The 24,049-nt window shown below is 41.7% G+C and overlaps 1 protein-coding gene across 1 annotated transcript in view; it reads left to right on the top strand.

Annotated features, from left to right (window-relative positions):
- Positions 1 to 14,871, top strand: part of LOC104038321 (regulating synaptic membrane exocytosis protein 1) — a 190,511-nt gene extending 175,640 nt beyond the window's left edge. The window contains exons 24-28 of the mRNA XM_075707731.1: positions 6,470 to 6,611; positions 10,059 to 10,171; positions 12,958 to 13,059; positions 14,152 to 14,291; positions 14,653 to 14,871. Coding sequence (XP_075563846.1) covers positions 6,470 to 6,611; positions 10,059 to 10,171; positions 12,958 to 13,059; positions 14,152 to 14,291; positions 14,653 to 14,871 — 716 coding nt within the window. The remainder of the gene's footprint in view (positions 1 to 6,469; positions 6,612 to 10,058; positions 10,172 to 12,957; positions 13,060 to 14,151; positions 14,292 to 14,652) is intronic.
- Positions 14,872 to 24,049: the final 9,178 nt, after the last annotated feature.

Raw genomic sequence — 24,049 nt, 5'->3', positions numbered from 1 at the left:
CTTTTCCTTAAGATACATGTGTTCTGGTTAGACACAGGTTTTCTTCCCTGACATGGGAAAATCATGTGTATCAGGATAATTGTACAAAACCACATGCTTGTTTTTACTGTTTCTCAGTAAATATACCTAAGATCATCTTTTCTTAAGGAGGCAAGATTTGTAAAAGCAGTTTTGAGGCCATTGTCAGGCAGTAAATAACGGCCTGATTTTCAGGTTCTTGTTTACTTTTGTTTTGAACATGGACCTTAAGCAGTTCTTGTCATTTGTTCTCAAAGTACTACTTCAGCTTCGCAGAAGTCAATAGGAGCTGTTGGATAAGTAAAGTTATTTTCCTTAAGTACAAACTGTTAGGAGTCTGAGTTTGCAAGTTTGCTTTTCAATGAAAACAAGTCAAAGTTCTGCAGTACACTGGCTGAAATGCCATCAAAGCATTAATATAGCCGCTAACAGCATTTCAGTGAAGTCTCGTTTTGTTAGGATTGGTGCTTTTTGTTCCTTTGTCTCTGAATATGTAAGATAAAAAGTACCATGTGTATTAATGGACCGATTGCACTATCTGTTTTGTATTATCTGAAAATATTTATTGGGAATGAAATTGTTTTACCAGCTAAATGTGTGAATTTATAAATATAGTTATGAGATACCAGTTTTTCCGCACTTCTGAAAAAAAAATTCATCTTGATAGGTTATCCCACCTGAAAAGGTGAATATTCTTTCTAGAAGGTTTTGTTATTTATAATAGTACAAATGTTGTTTGTGGATTTGTTTTAATAAATAGAAATGGGAAAAAGTACTTGAAGTTTTATATTTGGATTTTAAACTTTGGGATCTAACACCACAGAATATAAACATCATTCTCCTTTCTTTGAATATATTGTGTGATAGTTGGAGGAAATGTTTAAAAGACTATTACTGCAATATTTCAGATGTCTTTTTATAAACAGCATTATATATTCAGGAGAATATAGCAGAATACACAAAAAGGAAAATACAGTGGAGCGTTGCAGGATATAAAGTTTAGGAAAAAATTGTATTTAAATGTCATATTTTTTACTATTTATCCTCTGTCCATAGTCACTGTGCACTTTCAATCTTAGACATCAATCTACTGCTGAGTTCATCTGAGAGATGTACACATGTCAAAGAACAAATACTGTTTGAATTATTTCTTCTTTTCTTTCTCTGTTTTAGGACTGTAATCCAAGGGGCACTTTGATAATTCATGTGTAAATATATTTTGTTGTTGTTTAAAAGCGCTACCTGCAGAGTGAGTGGGATGCTGCAGAACTTGTAACTCAGCAGGTCTCCAAGCAGCCAAATTTGAGGTTGTAAAATCAGTAACACATCAGAAAGGACCAGAAGGAAATGTGCCCCTTGGCTTTTCTTTTTATAGTCCTTTGAATTGAGGATGACACTTACTATTCCAGCTGGCATAATCTTGTTGGTGTCTCGCACAGTCAGTGTGCAAACCAACAATATGGTCCCAGTCCTGCCAGGTTTCAGTCAGAGCTGATTTGGAGCTGTAGTCCTTTTAGGCTTTCTATCAATGCATGAGCATGCTTGATACCGTGAACAATTTGCCCTTGAGTCATGCAGTGACACTGAGTATTTTAGTACCCGTCTTACTATCCCTTTCATTAGTGGATTGAGCAGTGGTGTACGCTCTGGAGCCTTCTTTTGAATCAGTCACGAATTTTCCATGCCGCATACCCACATGCTGTATGTGTGTAAATTTGCTTCTTTTTTTGGTGCTAACCAACTAGTTGCCCTCAGGTATGATTCTGGGCAATACTCACTCAAGGCACCTCTCCCTATAGCCGGTACATAGAAGACCATGTCAGGGTTGTCTTCTTCTGCCCTACAGAGATCTCTTAACAGTGTCCTATTGACTAAGTCGCCAAGCTTGTGTCCTTGCATGTTCTTGTATGTCCCCTAGCCTTGTTCTGTGGCACGTAGTACACACCTTGGCATCACTGGGTAAAAGCTTTACACCAGCAGGCCATGGTGCAGCCTCTCCTGTTGTTTGAATAAGAATAAAATGTAGTAATTGCATCCAGGCACCACGTGGAGCCGAGAGGAAAAGCCAGGCCAATGGTGATGCCATGTGCCATGCTAAGGGCAGTGATGCATACAAGTCATTTTGGGCAGTATGTCCTGGCATTTTCCTCTCTGAATTGGATGCCTTTAGAAATGTAAAGCTAGCCTTGAGGTATCTCTGGTAGGCCGTCTTAATTCTATAGATACTATCACTGACCCTTTCTCACTAATGTAATTGTCTTGTCAATAATGTTTTGCTCCTGGCTGCTATACTTGAAGGTGATTAGGAAGTACAGAAATTGGGGACACATCAATTGCATTGATATTTTGTGCAAATATAAGACAGTACATACATTAACAAGCTTCCTTTTGCTCTTCATCATTGCTTAGATCAGGATCTCCATTAATTTACTTTTGTTTGAGAAAACCAAAATCAGGGACCAGTTTCTTGTCAGACTAAAAAGGAATCACTATAGGCTGTATTTATAATAGGTAGACTGAAGTAGTACATTGCACACACTCTTCAGTGTGTTGTAGCAGGGGTGCTACAACAAGGTTGTTGATGAATTGCAAAATGCTTACAAGCTGTGTATCTTTTGTAGCTGCAGATGGCTGCTTTATGATCCTTTTGCATCAGTTATTAGATCTGCAAAAATGTTCATCACAATTGCTCTGGCATAGCTTTTCTCTAGCTTGTACCTGTTAAACTGTCTGTTTAGATGCAATTTATGCACATCAATCTGCATTTCTGCACGCAGAAAGCTTTACACAATTGACACAGCAGACAGAAGCGTACAGACCATTTTGGAGTAAATTTTGCCCCTAAATGGTATTCAGTATAGAGCCAGTTTATCTTAAGGCTGCACGATTAATATAGTGTAATTTACACAGTGCAGGCAAATAACTGTGATGTATTATAAAATTTAATTGTACATATCAAACTAATAAAAATCAAGAGCAGGACCAAGCATTCTCCAATGGATATCCAGATAAGAGTAGAAAATCTTCTCAATATATCATAGCATAGATATTTAACTTAGATATTTTATGAACTTGTACTGTTTGTATAAAGACAGGGTTCCAAAGATATATGCAGAACTGCTAGATTAAAAGTAATACAAGATGAAAAAGAAAGCTTAAAAAAACCCCATTATCAAGAGCAGGAGAAACACTGGTAGTTGTTCGGATCCTGTATTTCATTATGCCTTCAAGGCAGGACTGGAAGTTGTACCCCAGAGTGACTTCACATTACTGGGGCGCCTCTAGAAATAACAGCAGTTCCCAACTCAGCTCTATGCTAACCATATCCCTCCCTTGCAGAATGGGGTTTTGCTGAGAAGTTTACAGGAGTACACCAACAAGATAAAATGTTCTCAATACTTTTTGTGCTGTAAGTTGATGAAAAAAATGCGATACGCATAACTGACCAAGGTTAAAACTTCCAAAACCTGTACAACACGTCTTTTGGTTCTTAGTCATGGGCAAAAGCAATTCCCTTTATGCCATAAAACTCTTGATGTATTTTACCATTCTGCCTTGGGTTACTTTTATGTTATATTTCTGATTGTACTGCAGAATATTAAGACCGAGGTAAAATGAAATATGCAGCAGGACTCTGGTTTTCCCAGGAAACATTGTGGATATTAGTAGCAGTTACAAGAGAAAGTAAAAGAATTTTTTTTAATCTTCAACCTGAAAAAAATGTTGACGAGAAAAAAAAGAAGTGGAATCCAGCACAGTAAGACAGAGCGCAGTGACTTGAAAAGTGTTCGGAAGAAGACAATCTGGTATTTGCAGCACAGTGAGAGACAAAGTTGTGGACTTGCTTGTAGCCATGCAGGAGGATTCTTACTTCATGGTCTGTGCATTTAAAATCTGTGGAGGAAAGAAGTATGTTCAAGCAGCAACATGAATGTTATCCATGATAATATAAAATCACTCTTTCAGAAAAAAAACACTTGCTATTTTCAATCTCTACGGTGGCTCAAAGCTAAAATATTCACTTCTGTAATTTAGTCAATGGATATTTTTTTCAGTCATTATTTCTATGAATATGTTCTTCATTATGCTTTCCCAACAGCCCGGTTCTATTCCCTAAGTTTCAGCACCCACCATGTTGTCCAGGTGGTCCAGAGCACCACCTCTTTGCCAGTTTGTGCCAAGGTCATGATGATCTTGCAGCTACCTTTAGTGTCTCATCACTCCCGTTTCCTGAGCCATGAATCCTCACAGGCAACCCTATTCAGCTGCCCACATTTTAGGCTCTACCATATTATTGTATCCTTCCGGGCATGCTGCATGATCTGGCTGGCTCCAGCAAAGAAGGCAGGGGGTAAACCACATAATCTTACCCGCTTTGTAGGAGCAGATGGAAACAGAGGCACTTTCAGACGGATCCCAGTAAGAGAGAGAAGCACAAAACAACATGGGTGGAAAATACTTAGCTACTGAAAATGCGAGAATCCTGCTTTGGCATAGGGCTCTGCATGTGGGTTATACTTCCTGAGCTGCCTTTTGATTCATTTTTGATGCTCAGCTTACCTTTCAGCATTGGTATTTTTAAAGATAAAGCTCAGGTCCAAAATGTAGCATTTGATTTTCTACATACAGAGCCACTGAAGTTCCAGCAAATACCTTCCACAGCCACCTGCATTAAGAGTGGATCCTGGTCTGCCTGGCGTACCTTGTCTAGCCTAGTCTACCTCACATTTAGCAGCACTGAATAATGTGTTTTCAGCTGACCAAGGACCAGGAATTTGGATGAGTTGCAGTGACCCACAGTAAAACCTCAGAGCTGTTGGCCTCAGAAGAGAGTAAAGGATCTGTGGAAGTAGCTGATTTCTTCCATGCGGAGGCATTTGTTTCTCTGCTTCTGTGTGGCCATAGATAAACAACCCCTGGTTGAGAAGGCTTAAAAGGAAAACCACTGCCCCTTTTGCTGTGGTGCTGTCTCTTCTTAGCCCAATATATGAATTATTTCTTTTTCACTTCGGCCATGTTTTCTGTCTGTCTGCTAGCTCCAAAGTGGTTACTGTGATAATCCTGGGAGAGGGGGAGCTGCTCTCTCCTGTGTGATTTCTCCCTGCCCTCCATCAGCTCTGCAGACTGAAAGAGCAAGGGCCAGCTATTCTCACCAGCATGTTTAATCACCTTGAGCAATGGGCAGGCCGTGCAGGGGATACCAAATCCATAGCTTTTATGTGAAGAGAGGTCAAGATTTGTTAGCTTAAACATCAACCATGTCCACATAAAACAAGAAGGTGAAAAAATTTTCAGAGCAGTTCAGTCTCCACAGCAGGTGGAGGTGGAAGAAACATTTTTTTCAGATGCTCCCCTGAGTAGACTGTTGAAAGGAAGCAGAGACTTTGCAGAGAGCAAATGAAGGAGCATGGAAATGAACGGGAAGATGCAGGAGGATGCTTTTGCATGCACTTACGTGACACTTTATCAAATGTATTACTTCCTGAAAGTAATGTTACCCATTGAATGACAGGCTGAACTAAAAACAAACAGGACACTGAGTCTGAAGACAACACACACTATTGCATCATGTAGAGACTTCAGTGGAAGTATTTTGGTTAAAGGTCTTTGAGAACGAGTATCATAATTTAGAAGCATAATTTCTGCTATGTGACAGCAGAATTCATTGTAGATCAGCCATTGCACTTTGAGCCCATAACTACTCATAAAGGACTGGAACCTCTCCTTGGCTCAACGGTAACACAAAGCCTTCCAGGTGGAACTAAATTGCAATTTAAAGAATGTGTGATGGAAGCTTTTCCAAATGGATGAAGTCTTTAAACAATTTCACAAGATTTACATTACTCTCTAGTGTTCAGTTGCAAACCTAGACTCTGTGAAGTCCATCTTCCACATGGATTCTCCAAAGAGTTAATTCTGCTCAGGAAGTGCTGAGATGAGAAGTTATGTAAAGCTCATTGTCTACTTTGAAGAATTTCTGTGGTGAAAAGTAAGATTTTGCTGGGTCAAAACACATTACTATATTTTTGATACTAAGTATTTTAGTACTTAACATTTTTCTGTTGAATGCATGAAGGGTTTTTTTCCCTTTTTTTTCCTGTGAGTGTTGTAACTTCTTTTGTAGTCACCCAAACTAACAAGGTGGCTAGAGACACCTTACCGAGTGTATGGTTAGCAGACACTATCACAGTCATTCTGTCTACATTCTGACTGTATAAAGGTTATTAATATGACACCTGGTTTCTAAAAGTTTTCCCTAGGCTTCAGCCCTTTTAAAGAGAAGACTTCACCAGTTTGCAACTGAAGAAAATAGATTCCTTCTTCGATCAGAATAGTCCTTCTGTATTATTAAATAGTAATTGTCAAGTCAGATCACTTGGGGGCAAACTGCAAGGAAAGGCTTTCCTCGAAGTCATTATTCTAACTATTGCTTCTTTTTCTCTGCTTTCAGAGGCTGGCAACAAGAAGCTAAAGAGCACGATACAGAGAAGCACAGAGACAGGAATGGCAGCAGAGATGAGAAGTCGTATGGTTCGACAGCCAAGTCGGGAATCCACTGATGGCAGCATAAATAGTTATAGCTCCGAGGGCAAGTAAGTGGCATTAAAAACATCACTAATGTAGGAGAAGTTTCTTGTGTTTGTAAGAAAACCTGGGATGTGAGCAGAGGTCCCAGCTCTAGCTGAAGGGCATAGCTCTGTGTACAGATTCTCCTTTTGAAATGTTTGCAGAACTGAACTATTTTAAGCACATAACAAAAAATTCTTGAAAATTGAAATCGAGAGAGGACTTCTTAGGGATTCACATTTCCCCTGTCATCCAGTGAGGCATTTTGTTCATCAAAAGACAACTAAATTCAGACCGCATTATTCGAAACCAAACATAGGGGTACTTTTTCTTTCAGTTATGTTTGGATTAACTCAGAGTTAAACTTCAGATGTCATATATAAATCCCTGTGATGTGAAACTCTTTTCAGTAATACTATATACAAAGAAAGTTTAGTTTGGAGTTGGTCCAAGTCTCTTATTGAGAGTTGTAAACCCAGAGTCTAGCTGCCCCATCAGCTGAAATCAGGGAGACAACTGTGAGGAATGGGGCAGCTGTTTTCATTCACTGCTGAATGCCTCAGTATGTAGGAAAGGAGAACAAAGGCAGATCTGACACAAAGGTGTGCGTGAATACTCCAGCCTCTTCACAGCTCTCAGTGGGACTCCACTGCATATGCCAAGGCACAGTGGTCACTAGGGAATTCTTAGAAGATGCTTCCCCACAAAAGGGGAAACAGGGGATAGGCAAATCCACACTATAGACCTGGAAAAAACGAGAGATTGGGACTTCTTTGGCTTCATCTTTTTATGTGCTTACTATGTTACCACAATTGCTACTGCACATTGTGTAAGGCACGAAGAGCCAGGGGCAGCCATGGCGGTGGCAAGGAGCTGTGTAAATCTGATCATCATCAGATGATCTCACCACCCTCATTTTTTTTTACAGTGGGTGTGGTGAGACACTGGAACAGGTTGCCCAGAGAAGTTGTGGATGCCCCATCATTGGAAGTGTTCAGGGTCAAGTTGGACAGGGCTGTGAGCAACCTGATCTAGTGGAAGGTGTCCCTGCCCATGGCAGGGGCATTGGAACTAAATGATGGTCCCATCCAACTCAAACCGTTCTATGATTCTGTGATAATGCTAAGAATTGCAAAAGCCATGTAATAAAAACAGGTTCCATCATGAATAACTCAAAAACAAAGTAGTTGAGCATCAGATGAAGAATGAGGGACAAGAGTAAAATATCCCAGTATTTTTCCTGGTATGATTCTAGGATAAAGCATTACCTTTACCCTTTCCACACTCCATCCTGCCAACCTCCTTCCTCTCTCTAGGCTGGAGTGTCAGTCTGTAAGGCACCAGTCACTCACCATGGTGACAAAGGGCCCAATAAATTGGACCCTGCTAACAAGGAGCTGGGGGAGCTTGCTTCCCTTGTTAGCAGTATGGGAGAGGTGAGAGCCCAGTACTGATAGTGAGGACATTTTCAGGGGAACTGCCTAATCCTCTGCTCCACCCTCAGAGTGTGTAAACAGATTTGGCAAGCCTGGGGTAGTCAGGGTCCGGATCTGGAGGTCACAGCAGGCATCTGGAGGACTGAAACTGCAAGGTAGAACCTTAAATTGTTGACTTGAGAATCAGCCTCTGAGTAAGGCAAGTGAAGAGAGCAAGCCTGGGAGGTAAACTGAGTGCTTGCTTCTTATTGGGACATACTGCAGGCTGACTGTGCATAGTGGGACTTAGTTTGAAAATTATCCTTTAGAACTAGGTCCATCTTCAAGGTAAAGTGAGCTATCATAAGCTGGTAGTCACACTATTTGCATCTTATGTCGTTTCTGCCTCCTTAGCTCCCGTGCCTGCTCCCCACCTCTTGCTGCTCCAGCACCAGTTCTGCTTCTGAACATTTTCAATGTTGTTAGTCATTCCATAGCAAAATGTAACATGTTTTCGGGAAAAAGGCCGAAGAAACGAGCAAGAAACTTTTCATAGCAGGGACAAGAGTGAATGGATAGTGCCACTGGGGGGATAAGCAGATCGTGTGCCTTGTCAGGAAGGGTGGGCTTCAAGCTTCATCTCGAGGTTAGTTGAATGCTGTAACTGGTGGGCTGATGGTTGAACTGGAGACCCTGAAGTTCTTTTCCTCCTCCATCTAAAGAAACCTCCTTTAAAAAAAACATTTCTTAAAACTAAAGTTCTGTGAAAAGCTTATCTTTTGGTAAATCAGAGTTTTTTAATGAAAAGCACTGTGCTGATATTTTCTGGCCAGCTTTACTTACAGGCTGTCTATACGTTTATGCAGTCATAATAAGAGCAGTTAGTCTTGAAGAGAGGAATGAGCTTTTTCTATACAACTAACTGGGGTTTGCAAAGAGTTTTCAGTGTGAATTGAATGACTGGAGCACATAAGCCTGATCTGTGGAAATCAAAGCTTTTCACACTAGATTTTTTATTAGGAAGTTTTGTTATTGTTTCCTCCAGTCTAATAGGGAATTTCCTTTGAGGGAGGAGCAGATACAGAGTGCTGGATGGCTTGCTGGGTAAAATGCTATCTAGAGTTGGTTCTTCCATTCCTCATGATTGTGATGAGGAAGTCAAAGCTGAGTCTCCCCACCATGGATCATTCTTTCTCTTTCTTCTTTTTTTGTTTGCTTCTTTTGTTGTTGTTTGGAGCATGTATATCTATTAAAAAGAAAGTGGTGATTCTGGAATACAAGAAAGCAGCTTGGAAAAGCACATATCATAGAATCATAGAATAGTTTGGGTTGGAAGGGACCTTTAAAGGTCATCTAGTCCAACCCCCCTGCAATGAGCAGGGACATCTTCAACTAGATCAGGCTGCTGAGACCCCTGTCCAACCTCACCTTGAATGTTTCCGTATATTCTATGCTGATGCATTACAGTTCAGTTTGTATCCTGAAAGAGGGGTGGGTACCAACATAGATCCAGATGTGGCTACTGGAATATTTTGGCTAGAGAGTGGCATTAGGTTTAGCTCTAATCAACACCAGTACTACCTGCCAGTTTACTGCTTCATTAAACAGCTGCAGCAATCAGGTTAATTTAGTCTATACATCTGTTTTCCCTCTTTGTTCTAACTGACGCGGATGAGGTTTGGGTATATGTATAGATATAAAACAGTATTACAAGGTAAATCAAGCATTCAAGAATGATAGGCTATGAAATTTCATGAGGCTTTTTATGTTTTCTCCTACAAGGTCACTCATAGTTTATTCACCTGTCAGGCTCTTCACTGCCCCTGGAGAACTCCTTAGCAAGAACTGGTTTATGGACTACTTGGGGTCCATGTGCAGAATTTCACTACACTTCTTTGGGGTCTGTGGGAGACAGCTTGTTCCTGATGCTGCAGAACAATTTGTGGTTGCACATTCTGAGCTGCTTGCCTTGTATCAGTAGTACTTTTGAGGTAAATACTGTAGGACAATAGAAATTAATCCTGTTCTTATGCTTAACCAGCTTTTATTTTGCTTCAGCTTAATATTTCCTGGAGTACGGCTGGGCGCTGACAGTCAGTTTAGTGATTTCCTCGATGGACTTGGACCTGCACAATTAGTAGGCCGACAAACGCTAGCAACCCCTGCCATGGGTAAGAATAATTTGTTCTCCTCTGTTAAATGAATAATACTAAGCCAATTAACTAATGCACACACTGCCAGGCTACAGCACCAAAAAGACTTTTACAAAGTGGCTTCCTTCACTGTAAACATGAAGGTCCTGTATGCAGTCACTGGTATTCCTAGCATGCTAGCATCCAAAATGGCATGAGAAAGAGTATTTGCTCTGTATGTGAGGTATCTGCTAATCTCATTTGCAATTTGAAGATAGGGGTTGCACTTTAATTCCCAGTTAAAATTATTGTGGCTTCTCCGATTGTAGATCACTGCAAAATCTCAGCCATTCAGAGTTTATATTTATTTGCCACAGATTATATTGGATGTGACAGACAGTTTCTGGCCAAACACTGCACTTGTCCAAGCTTAGTTCATCTAACCCCAGAATGTGAAACTTCTGCCCACATTTGCAATGCTCAGTAATCAGTTGCTGATAAAGCCAGTGTTTGTCATGAAAGAGACAAAATCCTTCTCTACAGCAGCTGCCTGGGGCTATCTGTGATCTCTGTGTTCCAGACCAGTCTGTATTTCCCTATAGTAGCATTAGCTGTATCTTGGTTATGAATAGGGTATGAGTGTATAAGGTGTGCAACAGTGCAGTGCTGTGTAAGTATCTTTGGAAAGGTTTGATTTTTTTTTTTTTTATTTTTTCTTGTATATAAGCAATTCTTAGACATGCTTTAGGATGCTAAGTGAGGAGTCCTTGGTCCAGTACTTTAACCATACTTCTCTTGCTGGAAAGTATAAATGGCCAATGCTTCAGTACAGTTGTCTTGGGAGAATCGCCTTCAGAAAGGGCTACTGAGCCGCTTCTGAAAAAGGAGAGAGAAACAGAAAGAAAAATTGCATGAGAGAGTGTTCCCCTCCCAACTCATGAGCAGAAGGAGACAGAAACTTTCCTGAGAATGCTTTGAGTACCCCCTAAGGCAAGGGTTGCTGTCTAAGTCCAAATGACTGCTACTAATGCATTAATAAGGGCCAAACTTGTTAAATTCATATTTATGAATTTCATTATTTTGAAAGAGAAGATATTTGTGAGATGATTTGCCCAGTAAAAATCTAAGTGGCTCTATCGGTATGAATATAAGGGTCTAGATTTCTTCCGTCTCTTTAGTTTAATCTTGTTTTCTGGCTAAATATTTTTCTGCAGATTACTTGAGTAATACGTTTATTTTTCACTTCTTAGAACTGCTTTATTTATTAAAGGCTCAAGTTTTGGCCCCCCAAAAAGCACTTGGTCATGCTTTTTCACAATTTTCAGAAGACATTCTATGTGGTATCCTTTCACTACTGACGATTTGAAAATATTTGTATTACCGCTCCCCCCTGTGGTTCCCTGTCGCATGTTTTATTTTGGATATGTGCTCTTAAAAAGGCTTTTTGGAATTTTCCTGTGAACTATTTTTAGTGCAACACAGAGCTCTGTTTATTCAAGCAAAGTTTGATTGATAAAAAAATCTTCCCTGCTGCTCTATCATACCTCAAGTACCAAGGTATAAACACAGCTTTAATATACTGTTAGACAAGCATGTGAAAATGGCATGCCCAGTTAATTTCAAAATGCTGTCTTTCTAAATCCAGACCCCAAATTCTATAGTTCAGGACTATCTATTTGTGAGTGTGTTTTTTTAGACAATCAGAGTTTACATGTCAAATATACACATACTTGCAATTTTCATGGAAGTATGTATAGTTCATTTATTTGCACAGGTGTCATATAGCTGCCCATGTCATACTGTGCATTTTTTATTCTAAGTGGCTTGTTAGATTTCTACCCAGCTGATTCCATGATATATAAACCCAAAGAGATGTAATGCTTTCAGCATTAGCCCATAGTTGACTTCCCTTGCATTTTATTGATCTAGATGAGAACAGTGCTTGGTCTTGGACTAAGCAGTTTCCTTTTTCTGCAGGAAATTTCATTTGTCAGAACTCAGGCAGAGAGACAAGTTTGACTATTTAGTAGCGAAAGCAGCTGCTTATTTTAATGTGCTGCATCATTTTATTCACACTAAAATAGGTGTGGAATATTGATAAAAACAGGAAAATTGTCACCCCTGTACTTGTTGGAGACTTTTGCTGAAAAAAAGACCTCTTTTGAGCTCCTGGGAGGCAGGGCATCATTCTCTGAAGCTGTGCTATGACTGTGTGCCTCGTCTGGTTGGTGTCTCTGCCTTACACTGAGGCTCCAGTCAGGCAGATGTAGTTACAGAAGAAGGTGTCGATGTTAGCCTCTACCAGCAGTTCTGCTTCCTGCTACATCAGGCAAGGAGCCTTTGCACTGCCAGCTCTTGCATCTCAGCTTGGAGGCAGAAACTTCCAGCTGAGGGGATTTCTGAACATGAGTTTGGGTTTTAGGCTCTCTGAGTGTGGGACCACTGTCAGGGCAGTGCCTGTCAGTGACCGTCACACTGGGGCAACAGTCCTAGGTAGGAATTCTCTGGATAATTCACCAGTGGAAAATTAAAGGTGTGGTGGTTATACCATAGTGTTGCTGTAAATTTACCTGCCTCCATGGATCAGAAATACTGAGCTCTAGTATAAACTGTACACCAAGAGAGGGCACCGTGCTCCCTAAGTATGTATCTTTTAGTCCTGGTTTAAGGATGGAGAATCTAAAGGGATCAGGAGGAGAGGTGACAAGCACACCAATGCAGCAGACTAGTGGCAAACTAGTCTTTCTGTTTCTCACTCTTATACCATATCTCCTGGGCCGTACTGCTTCTCTAAAATGTGGGCTTCTTTCTTCTCTCTCTCTCAGGTGACATCCAGATTGGAATGGTGGATAAAAAGGGCCAGTTAGAAGTAGAAGTCATTAGAGCCCGTGGCCTCACACAAAAACCTGGCTCCAAATCTACCCCAGGTAAGGAAAAAAAAAAAATGAACAGAAAACAAGAATATGAAATACACTGGTGAACTGGGAGTTGGAGATTTTTTGAGCTCCTCGTTAGCTGTCACTATATTTGCATTTGACCGGTTTACTTTTCAACAAGGAATGTGTGTGTGTATATATCTTTGATACCAATGTCCACTTCTTACCACCTTGCATCTGCCAGTTGCATGCCACCTTTCAAGGAATGATTTTCAGCAACTCAACATCCGTTCTAGAAGGAACATTTGCAGAAGTATTTCTGTGTATCTTAGGCAAGTCATATATCTCAGAGGGGCTTTGTTGATGTAGATGAAGTCCTTTGTGTTTGTTCCACATCAAAATGAGTTGGAGAACAGATGAAAGTGCTTTGAACAAACAGCTTAACAGACCCACATGCCATGGTCTTCTGTATGCAACAGTGCTTCAGGACAGCAGGTTATGCTAGTGCCAGTGTCAATAATTTGTATAATGAATGAGATTTAAAACTGTATCATTTTATAAGGACATTTTTGGAAGTCCTGGTTATTTATAGAAATCTTTATTAGAAGAGATGTATAATCTCCACCACAACCACTGCTTACCATAACAACTGGAACAGTTGTTTTAGATAACATTTTGCCAAAATGGTACTTTACAACCTCCTTAGGAGCTGAAGACAAAAGAGCAATTAATGTCTGCGTTATCTGAGTGACTTAGTTTTAAATATTCCTTTCAATGAAACATCAAAGTCTTTTGTTTTGAAATATCTCTGACCCCTAAACATACATAGAGACTCCAGAGTAGCTGTCAGTGACAGTTAATTTCTGGCAAAGGGAAGTGTTTTTAAAATGAGAGACATGAAATGGAATTGTTGTTAGTAACATCTTAGATCATTAAATTCAAGGTTTATAAAAATCAAATTGATTTCTTATGGGCTGTGTCATTTATTTTATAAATACAATCGTATTCAGATTATGCAGTGAAGATAGTGTGTGTGATTTTCTTTCCACTCAGCTTCCTTTTAAGGCATTTGTCCTCCAGCTCAGATGTGCAATGTAGAAGTTTTTAAGTCCAAACATAAAATTCACGATGTTCTGTTTGCAGCTCCATATGTCAAAGTGTATTTATTGGAAAATGGAGCATGTATAGCTAAGAAGAAGACAAGAATTGCACGAAAGACCCTGGATCCTTTGTACCAACAGACACTGGTTTTTGATGAAAGTCCACAGGGTAAAGTCCTTCAGGTCAGTTGCTTCTTAATCCCATTTTAGGCTATCATTTGCAGAAGCACTTGCATGTTTACCGAAGTTTAAGCAATATGCGTAAACCCATTCCAACTCACAAAGCCTTTAATTTTATAAATACCAGCAAAGACGTCCTTGTGGCTTGTGGTTTCAGACCTGCGAAATGTCTGACTGTATTAAACATTGCTGTTTTGTTGACTCTCATTCCTGTCCTGCCGTTAGGTTTTCCCACAAGAGGGAGCAATCATTCACCCTTAAGAATAACATTTTCCTTACACTACACATAACGAAATACAGCAGGACTGAACATACAAGCCTGGGTCTGGGAACGATGCTGAACCTGTATTTTATGTTCTTCCAGGTAATAGTTTGGGGAGACTACGGACGAATGGACCACAAATGCTTCATGGGAGTTGCCCAGATCCTTCTGGAGGAACTGGATCTGTCCAGTGTGGTAATAGGCTGGTATAAATTATTTCCACCTTCATCACTAGTGGATCCAACCTTGACTCCCCTGACACGCAGGGCTTCCCAGTCATCTCTGGAAAGTTCGACTGGGCCTCCCTGCATTAGATCGTAGTAGCAGGTGCTGTCTAATAAAAACGTCACCCAGGATAACAATTGGAACCAGATATTCACATGATCAAAAAACACTGTTGGAGAGAGACAATCACTTCTGTTTTTGCTTGTAGTAGTTATCCAAAAATATGTCTGTTTGTCAAGAGATGGCTTAAACTGACAGAACAAAGGTATATCACATAGAGCCAATCTATTAGCGGCTATCACCGATGCTTATAATGATTTTTTTAAAAAAGAGAGAGAGAGAGAGACACACACCTTTAGATTCAAACTAAGTCAAAGATGAGCCAAACTGGAAGCTCTCACTCTGTTAACAATGTTGTATTTTTCACATTTTGACAGAGCCCTCAAGCAGTGTTACCTTCCTGGTGTTTCAGCAGTTTTTCTGTACATGTCACTTCCACTAGTTTTTTGCCATGTGATTCTGCTAGTTTTGTAGAAGTCCTCACAACGCTAACAGAGACCCTTCCTTTCTTTTTCTAAACCAAATGAAAAAAGGGCTGAAGCATATCTCTGTAAGCATCGTTGAAATGTTCAACAGCCACAGTTACAATTCCAGCCAGTTCAAATCGTTTCTCGGTTCTGGTACTTCCAAGTCTCTCACATGGGAACCCAGAACAAATGACAAATCTAAGTTATATCCTTAAAAATAAATAATCATCACAGTGCCACTTTTCCTTTGTAAAAAGCAGATATGTTTGCATTATATATAATAACTTTTATGTTTATGATGTTTTGCATGGAAGAATTTTGCAGTTGAAGAATTCTGCAACTACTGCTGGGGACTGGTACAAAGCAGCTTTAGTCTTAATTTTGACATTGAATATGTTACTGGTAATGCAGTTTTCCTCCTAGAAATGGAGAGGAAATATTTACGTTTCTGTGTATAAATGTATATTTGACTTCCCAAAATGTTGACCAGGAATGGATTGAGCATATGACACTTTCCGCTGTACCCAGGCTTCTCTGATGTGTGTCGCTTCAGACGCACCTGTCTGCCCTGGATAGAGCATGGTATGAGTTGTTCAGTGTTTCACTGGAAATTCCAGTTGAAATATTCTGCACTTACTACTGTTTTTATCAAATTTTAGTTTACATTTCTTTGAGATTGATGCAAGCACAAGGCTTGATTTTTTAACGCAAGATATCTTACTTTTTGGAGAAAAAAAAAAAGTCAAATTTCAATTTGCTTTTTATTCACTTGAGTTCTTCTTGGCCTTGAAATCCCTTGTGATATTCTGTAAATGTGCAAACAACTGCAGATTCCTGCAGGTGCATTGATATGTTTCCCCTCCTTTTACAGGCCATTCAATTTTGTGATCACACAAATAGAGCAGCATGACTTGGAACTGTTCAAAGCTGCATGCACGTTTTGTAAAAAGAGATGAAAAAGGTTATTTAATAATGTATGTTAGTTCCACATAGGCCAGCTTGTATGTTGCATGTACTTGTACAGTTTGCTCGTAATTACTATACTGAAGTAACCAAGAAATCTAAGCCATCCATTTTTCTTATAGACATTTTGCAGGTTTTAGCCAGGCTAGATCTGTGAGTCTGGTGCTAAATGTCTATAGATGGACTTTATTTTTTACCCTATGGAAAACGTGATGTAGTACGGACCAAATTCCTTCTAATAACTATTTTGGTGTAGATTCCTACTGTGGGGCTGTAACACATGTAGAAACTGTGTACACACTAGGTTTTAATTCATAGACATACTGCCTGCACCAAGTGAACTATTTATTATTACTCAACACGTGGGAATTATTCTGCCCATCTTTCCATAGGGCGCAGATTGGTTACTGCTCGACCTGCTGAGCAGGAAGAACTCAAGCATTGGTGCACTACTACTAGATCCTGTTCTGTCTTAGTGGCCAAAAACCAACTAGTTATAATTCGATAGTATCTTTCTATTTTGACCACTTGTCTTAACACTCCCCTGTGCTTTTAAATGAACTTCCAACTCATGTTATGTAAACATGTTTAATAAAATTTCCTTTTCATGTCCAGTGTAGTAGTTGTGCTCTCTGTATGTTCTGAGGTTCATCTGTGATTCTGCTTGCTGCAGGACTGTGTGAAATGTGTTAAGGAACAGTAAAATGATAAGTAATTTCTATGGTTCTTTTGATTGCTGTAATAGTGTATGTTGAAATCTGGGGCCAAAAGCTGAGGCCTGGTGAAAGTCGTGTTTGGTTGGCTTCCTTTTCACTGAGAAAGGAGCCAAATTGTGCTCTCATTCGTTGAAGCAGGCAAATTGAAGTAAAAAAAAACCCCAAATTTAGGCAAATTACAATCTGGTGAAGTCAAATCAGCTTGTTGGAGTTGAGTGATGCTGTGTCTGCAGCATCACTAGGTCAGCAGGGCGGTATGTGTTAGAGCCAGACACCAGCTCTTCGTTTGGTGTGTGCTGAGCCTTTAAGACATGAGAACTCCTGATCTTTTGAGCTTTTTACACCCAGAAATATGTCCTTGTGTTGTAATGCCGTTATGGACAATGCTTTATAGAAATTTACCTGAGAGCAGAATTTGGCACTAAATTTTATTAGGGAAGCAAAGATTATGTACTTTGTTTGATTTTTAGTTTTCCATGTCCCACAGATACCTGATCACAATTTAAAAATAACATAAAGACAATATTGCCTCACTTTGAACACTTTTGTTTATTACTTTATTTATCTGAATACATGGTTAAGCTACTGAAAAAAATGAATAATTAAACATGGTAAATCTCTGAACAAAAGGCATGTTACATTTCTGCTTCTGTGTGGTGGGAGTGATCTGTTTAAATATAGAATTTGTCATGCTGTTGCAAAAAGCCCTCAATTTCATAAACCTGATGTCTTTGAATATTGTGTCCAATACTAGGATATCTTTTCCTTTCTGATCCTGAGCAAAAAATAAAGTTTAGCATTTCTGATCCCCCCTTTAGAGCACAGAAAATACGGCAGCAAAAGAACATGCAGAACTATTTCATTTATGGTGTTTCTGGTGAACAGGGATCACATATGCAAAGACTTCAGGAACGAAGCAGTAGACTGCTAGGAGAGTTGTGTGTTGGTCTCCTTTCCCAGAGACTGTTGCCCTTTAAAAACTCATTGCTGAGTGTTGGGATTAAAATACATGGATAAATCAGCTGTAGTTCCCTCCTGGTTTTCCCTTGAGAATGCAGTACTGCCTCATATGTCATACACAGGGGAAGAAGAGCAAAGATACTAAACTCGTAATCCCTGTCATATAATCAGACAGTTATTTTCCTCGTGATGAGTAAATGTTCTAAAATTTTGCATTTAAATGCAAATTTACTGTTCCTCTTTGTGGGTGGAGGAAAAGCTTTTGGCCTTGGCCTTTGTGTTAGAGAGACATCAGAACTCCTGTGAGTGGGTAGGACAAACCAGAGCTTCATGATCTCATTCCTTCGTAATTCCCAGAGAAATGATACATGCTCTTTCATTGTCTGTTTTCAGTAACAAATGACAGTCCCAAAAGTTGAGTTCAGCCCAGATATGATATGCTATATGTACAAGAAAAGTTCAGAGTGGATCTTCAGTGGCTGTTCTGCATACTCCAAGATTTTACTTATAGCCTGTGACTTGTCCTCTATGAAGTCAGCTGTTCTATCCATGGCTGCTCGCTGCACCCACGTAGTCACTACTTTACTGTCCACAGCCCATTTAACTCTAGGAAAAAGGATTATGGGCATCATACTCTTCTTTTGCCATAATTGAAGAAAGTCATGGCAGACAGCAATGTGGCTCGCTCTTTCAAGCCCCAAATGCTCACCCCATGTTACCCTACTATAATTCTGCAAATGTAGAAGAAAGCAATCTGCAAGAAAGCAGATTGTTGTTGAAGGATGTGGTTTCTCAACTCAGGTAATGAGTATTCTGGCCATCTTGAATGATTAAGAACTCTGCTAACATCTATCAAGAGTAACAAGTCTCGATTAATACCTCACTCCCAACCCATCCTTCTCTCCAGGAGAAAAAGAAAATGTATGTATTTTCTTAGTGTCTGTATGGATGACCATGTATGCTGGTAGTTAAATACCATGGTTATGAAAGAGGTTGTGTGGCAGGCATGTCACATAGATCAAATGTTCTTCTGAGTTTTGTGATCCAAATTCGTCCTACCTGAGATGGGAGTGGAAGCTACCTTCACTCCTGCTAGAGTCCAGCTGCTGCTGCTGCTGATGATGATTCAGTTCTTGAATGCACAGCCTGATGTCTAATGAAATGCGCCTTGGTTAGGTAATTTCTAGTTGTTGGTATGATTTGAAGCCATAGTTGTGCATCAGGACATAAAATCTTAGACATTCTGCCCTGTCGAGTCAGTGTCAAACACTCAATGCTGGTAATAACTGAGGGAAAGGGTGAAAAGTTGACGGTCTGTAGATGACAGCGTATCAATGCAGCAATTCAGGTAAGGCAAATACTATACAGCTGTATTTATGTCTCAGCTAGTACAAGAAAGGCATCCTCGAGAGCTGAGCCTTTTGGAGGGTTCAGCTGCTGGCTGCTAGAAGCAAGTGACCTAAGGGTTTCACAGAATCCCACAGGTGGCCTCTGAAAAAAATCACCTGCAGAAAGTGATAAGCAGCAGTTTGTTATTATCATGCTCCTTGGACAACTCTGAATTATTCATTCGGATTGCCGTTCTTTAACGTGTCTACAGTTTCAGAGCCCTGCAAAAAAATGGAGTTCCAAACAAGTAGTGGCCCACTTGGTAAAGCACTGGATCCGTTGTGAAAGGCTGTGTGATATCACTATGTGCGTGGATTTTCATTATGTCTGCAACAATTCATTTAGGTGAAGATTTAGGGTCTTTTTTCACATTTTCTTCTCATTTATATCTGTAGGACATAGGCTTCTGGGTGACTTTGAGAACCTAGGTATCAGTCTCTGTGCCTTGATTTTGTGATGAATAAAACGGGGGTGGGTGCAATGCCCTATTTCAGAGACATCACATAGATATGGAAAGAGCAGAGCATAAATGTGGAAAAAGCAGTTGTGAGGTCCTCAGAGACTGAGCTGCCATCATAACATCCCATCTTCTTGTCCTGGCTCCCAAAGTCTTTTTTACACTGACAAGTATCAGGAAGCAATATCTTCTGTACTAAACCTTGTCACTACATTTCAGCTACAGCCAAATAAAAATCCCTGAGCCACACACGTAAGCAGAAACAGAAACTGCTGTTTTCTTCAGTTTATACCACTCCGGTACAGAGTCTTTCATACAAAAGATGTCTCCTGTCCCAGTCTCCTGCTCTTCAGGAAGTACAGCAGCACTATCACCTCTGCATTTCCAGTACCACCACTTTGTCTATAGTCACTGTTTTCTGGTCTGACAGCAGGTCTCCACAGAAGAAAGTTGCCCATGTATATGCCACGGCACTAATTATAGAAGACAGAACTATCCTATTTAGAACAAGCTTATACAAGATTTGCTAAGATAGTTCTAGATAGTATTTATGTCTCAGCTAGTTTAAGAAATCTTGTCATGCAGTTTAACCCAAAAAACTAAGATTTGCAAATCCAGCAAATATTGTAAAACGGAACTTCAATTAAATGTTACAGTGTGTACTCAGAAATCAGTTTTGATAACTGTATTTGCATACTGCAGAAACGGTGTCCACACACAATGCAAACATGGCAGTATCACACTAGCACATAGGAATAAAAAAGACCAATTATTATTTTCAGTAATGCAGAAGGTGAGGGATGGCCAGGAGGGAAATGTTTTCTAAACATTTAGCTACTATGCAAAGTCTGTTCAGAAGCCAGGAGCAGCATTATCCTTGAGCTGCTGTTTGTTAAAGCTGCAGCAAAAGGAACCAAGAGAGAGCCCAAGAACTTCACCCTCCAGTTTTAGAAAGGGCTGTATTTCTTTCAGTGACAGAGTCTGAGGCTATGTGAGCAACTCTTGTATGCTCAGGAGTGAACAGACAACCCAAAAGAAAATAATGACAACTACAATAACGAGGCAGCGCTTCAAAACCATGTGGAAGACTGTCTTATGATTGTGAAGGACTGAGAGTGCAGCTGTCCCTTGTCCAGATACAGAGCAAGAGTCTGGATTTGGAATGAGTCCCCAGATGTCACTCCCATTCCCCTCAGGTTGGAAGGGCTGGATGCCTGTTACCAGCCAATGCTACAGAGCTTCTTAGCACCAGTCAGCTTTTTCTAACGGAGCAGTTTGTATGTACAGCTTGGCCACGCTTTTCTCTTCAGAGATGGTCCAACACGTGCATTGAGTGTGAGCTCAACTTCAAGGGGAATTAAAGCGTATATTCAATTTTAAGCTCAAAAAACTATGTTGTGGAAGAGCATCAGCTCTTGCATCAGCCCTCATAAAGCATTAGCTAGGATGGTAAAGAAATCTGGTGCTCTGTAATGGGTAAACCAGTGAGTCGGAAACAGAGGTCCCAAGGGAGGGCAAGGCAGGCTTGGGGAGCACAGAGCGGGAGGAAGGGAGGGAAGGAAATGGCACCTCTGTTCCCCTGGGGGGACAAAAGAAGGAGACCCAGGGAAAAAAAAATGAGGCATAACTGCTTAGCTCCTGTCTTTTTGACCAAAAGTTCCAAAAAGAAGAGTGGACAAAGCCTCACAGATGGCAGTGGATTTCTTCCTGAAGGGCTGAAGGATTTGGCCCAACTTCATTACTTCAGTATTGGAAACAGACTGTCTGGTGGCAGCAGGGCTTGTCAAAAAGGTATGATGCACTGTTTTCCTTTCTGATGGGTGACTCTCTAGGAGTTAACCAGGAGAGGAAAAGTAAGTTGATGGCACAAATAATCTTTGAGTTGCTCTGTGCCTAGTCTCAAAAGGCACATAAAGGCTGTAATAGGGAATATCAACAAGCTTCTTAGAGACAGCTTAAGAGTGGCTTATTGACCTCTTTTGCTTCTTTTTACCTGGTAGGAAAAAGGCCCTAAGATTTGGGAGACAGCTGAAGTACTGTATCTGCTCTCCTAGAAAATGTAGGAAATGCTGATTCCCTCCTCTCACCCTTTCCCTGATCATTGCTTCTGCAAACTGTGAAGTAAAGTTTAGTGTAGTTTGGTTGCCTGGACTCAGCTCTCAGTAGCTCTGCTCTGGTGCTGCCCGCAGCTCACTTGATTCCCAAGCTCATTGATGGAAAAGACCAGCTATTCCTAAACTGTTCATGTTAAAATACAAAAAAAACCCCAACACTCAGGCCTTTTTCATTCCTCATGTGCAGTAAAAGACAGAAGGAAGAAACCCATCACATTTTCTTTTGTTGGAGAGCTTGAAACAGAATTAAATTACAGCCACACCAGAAGTTGCTGCTGTGCTATCTATACAATCCTTCAGCTCTGCTATACATGCAGGCTTCTTTGTTAGATTTCTGTTATGCTATTCAAATGTTCCCTAAAACAAATCCAAAATGTGAAGGAAGAGGAGATACATTGCCATGGCAGTGAGCCACCCTTCAGGCCTTAACCTTCTTCTGCCTCTGTTCTTTAGGTGGGTATGATCTCCCCCAGCACTAATCTTAGCCTTGCGCTCTCATCACTTTTTTGCCTGATACCAGCTCAGAGCTGTATCTGTTGTCTCCGGAGAATACCTGTTGGATTTGATAACATTTACATTTCTTCAGTGAGTGAATGGAGGAAAGCAGAGGAGGGTTGTTGACTACCTCACCTCTCTGAGGCTGCTTTTCAATTTGTGCATGGCTGGTTTAAGACCACTATTCTCCCCCCTCCCCCTGTACTTGCATATCTCATGGACACCATGCATTTTGAGGGGCTCTGGATTTGCTTCATCCGCACTGAAGAATGTGGGAATTTCACCACTGATTTCAATGAGACTGAACCCAAAGTGCTTTTGTGACAAATGGTGACTGATACAGTGCAAGGAGGCTCTTTCGGTGACAACAAACCCCAAAGCAAGCAGGAGGCCAGCCAGCAGCTCCAGTTGCGAAGCACAGAGCCTTCATTTTCTCTGTAAGGAGGCAGCGATCCGTGCAGCGACGGCGGAGGTGGCAGACAGCAGCGGCACAGCCAGCCGAGGCGCCGCATCCGTGACAAGAGGACGTTGCCTGGCCTGTAGATGAGCCTCATTTTTTTTTATTTTTGTAATGATGCCCTATTGAATAAGACCAAAAGCTGGCATTTTCTGGAAAGCTGCCTGCTTCAGAAGAGCAGCCACACCGCACGGCTGTGGGCTGTGGGAGCTGGAGGTGGCACTGGACAGCACCTGGCCCAGCGTGACGGTGCCGGGGGTGGCCGAGGGGCAGCGAGATGGAAGACCTGCTGCTGCGGGCGATCACTAGTCAGTCAGCTCTTGCAAATAATGTTATTTATTTAGAGAAATAAACCTATTTAGGGACATTTATTTAATGGAAAGCGCCCCGCTGCTTCCAAACAGCCGATAAGGAAACAAAGCTTTCGAACACGTTACTCGGGTGAGCCAGCACCCCGTGGAAGGGCGGGAGGCCGCCACCGCCGGGGCTGCCGGTGCCTCACGGGGCCGCCGGTGCCAGCCGGGGCCGCCGGGGCCTCACGGGGCCGCCGGGGCCTCACGGGGCCGCCGCCGCCGGGGCCGCCGATACCTCACGGGGCCGCCGGTGCCACCTGGGGCCGCCGGTGCCAGCCGGGGCCGCCGGTGCCTGCGGGCCGGCCGGCGCCCCGCCCCGCCGCTCCCCCTGCCGCCGCCGGAGGGCGCCTCAGCACCGCGGGCGGCGGCAGCCCTGCGGCCGTTGGCGGGGGCGGCCCCTCGCCCCTCAGCGGTTTCCCGCCCGCTTTCCCGCCCGGCCGGGTTCGGCTTCGCCCAGCTCCCGAGCTCGTCCCGGCTCCCGGGATAGGTCTAAGTTTTAGGCCCGCCTGCCTGGCCCTTCGCACAGCTTATCCGGCCGCCCCGCGGGGTGCCCGGCCCGTCAGCTGCGGCCGGCGGCGGGGCCCGGGAGCGGAGCTCGCCGCGGGCAGCGCTGCTGCTGCTGCTGCCCGCCTGGGAGGCGGGGGTGGCGGGAAGATCTCCGCTGTAATGTGGCAAAACAGCCTTCTGCTTTATTAGGCACTTTTATATGAGATTAAAAAAAAAAAAAAAAGCTGTAGTGTTTTTTTCCAAGCGTTGGAGGTATACCTGCGGATGCAGTGAAACCGGCTGTGTGATCACTGGCTGTGCTCGTCTACTGGTTTCACGTAAGAGCTCTCAAAGCAG

The sequence above is a fragment of the Pelecanus crispus genome, chromosome 3 (genome assembly GCF_030463565.1).
Source record: "Pelecanus crispus isolate bPelCri1 chromosome 3, bPelCri1.pri, whole genome shotgun sequence".
Taxonomy (NCBI): Eukaryota; Metazoa; Chordata; class Aves; order Pelecaniformes; family Pelecanidae; genus Pelecanus; species Pelecanus crispus.
This window is presented reverse-complemented; position numbering and strand designations above follow the sequence as displayed.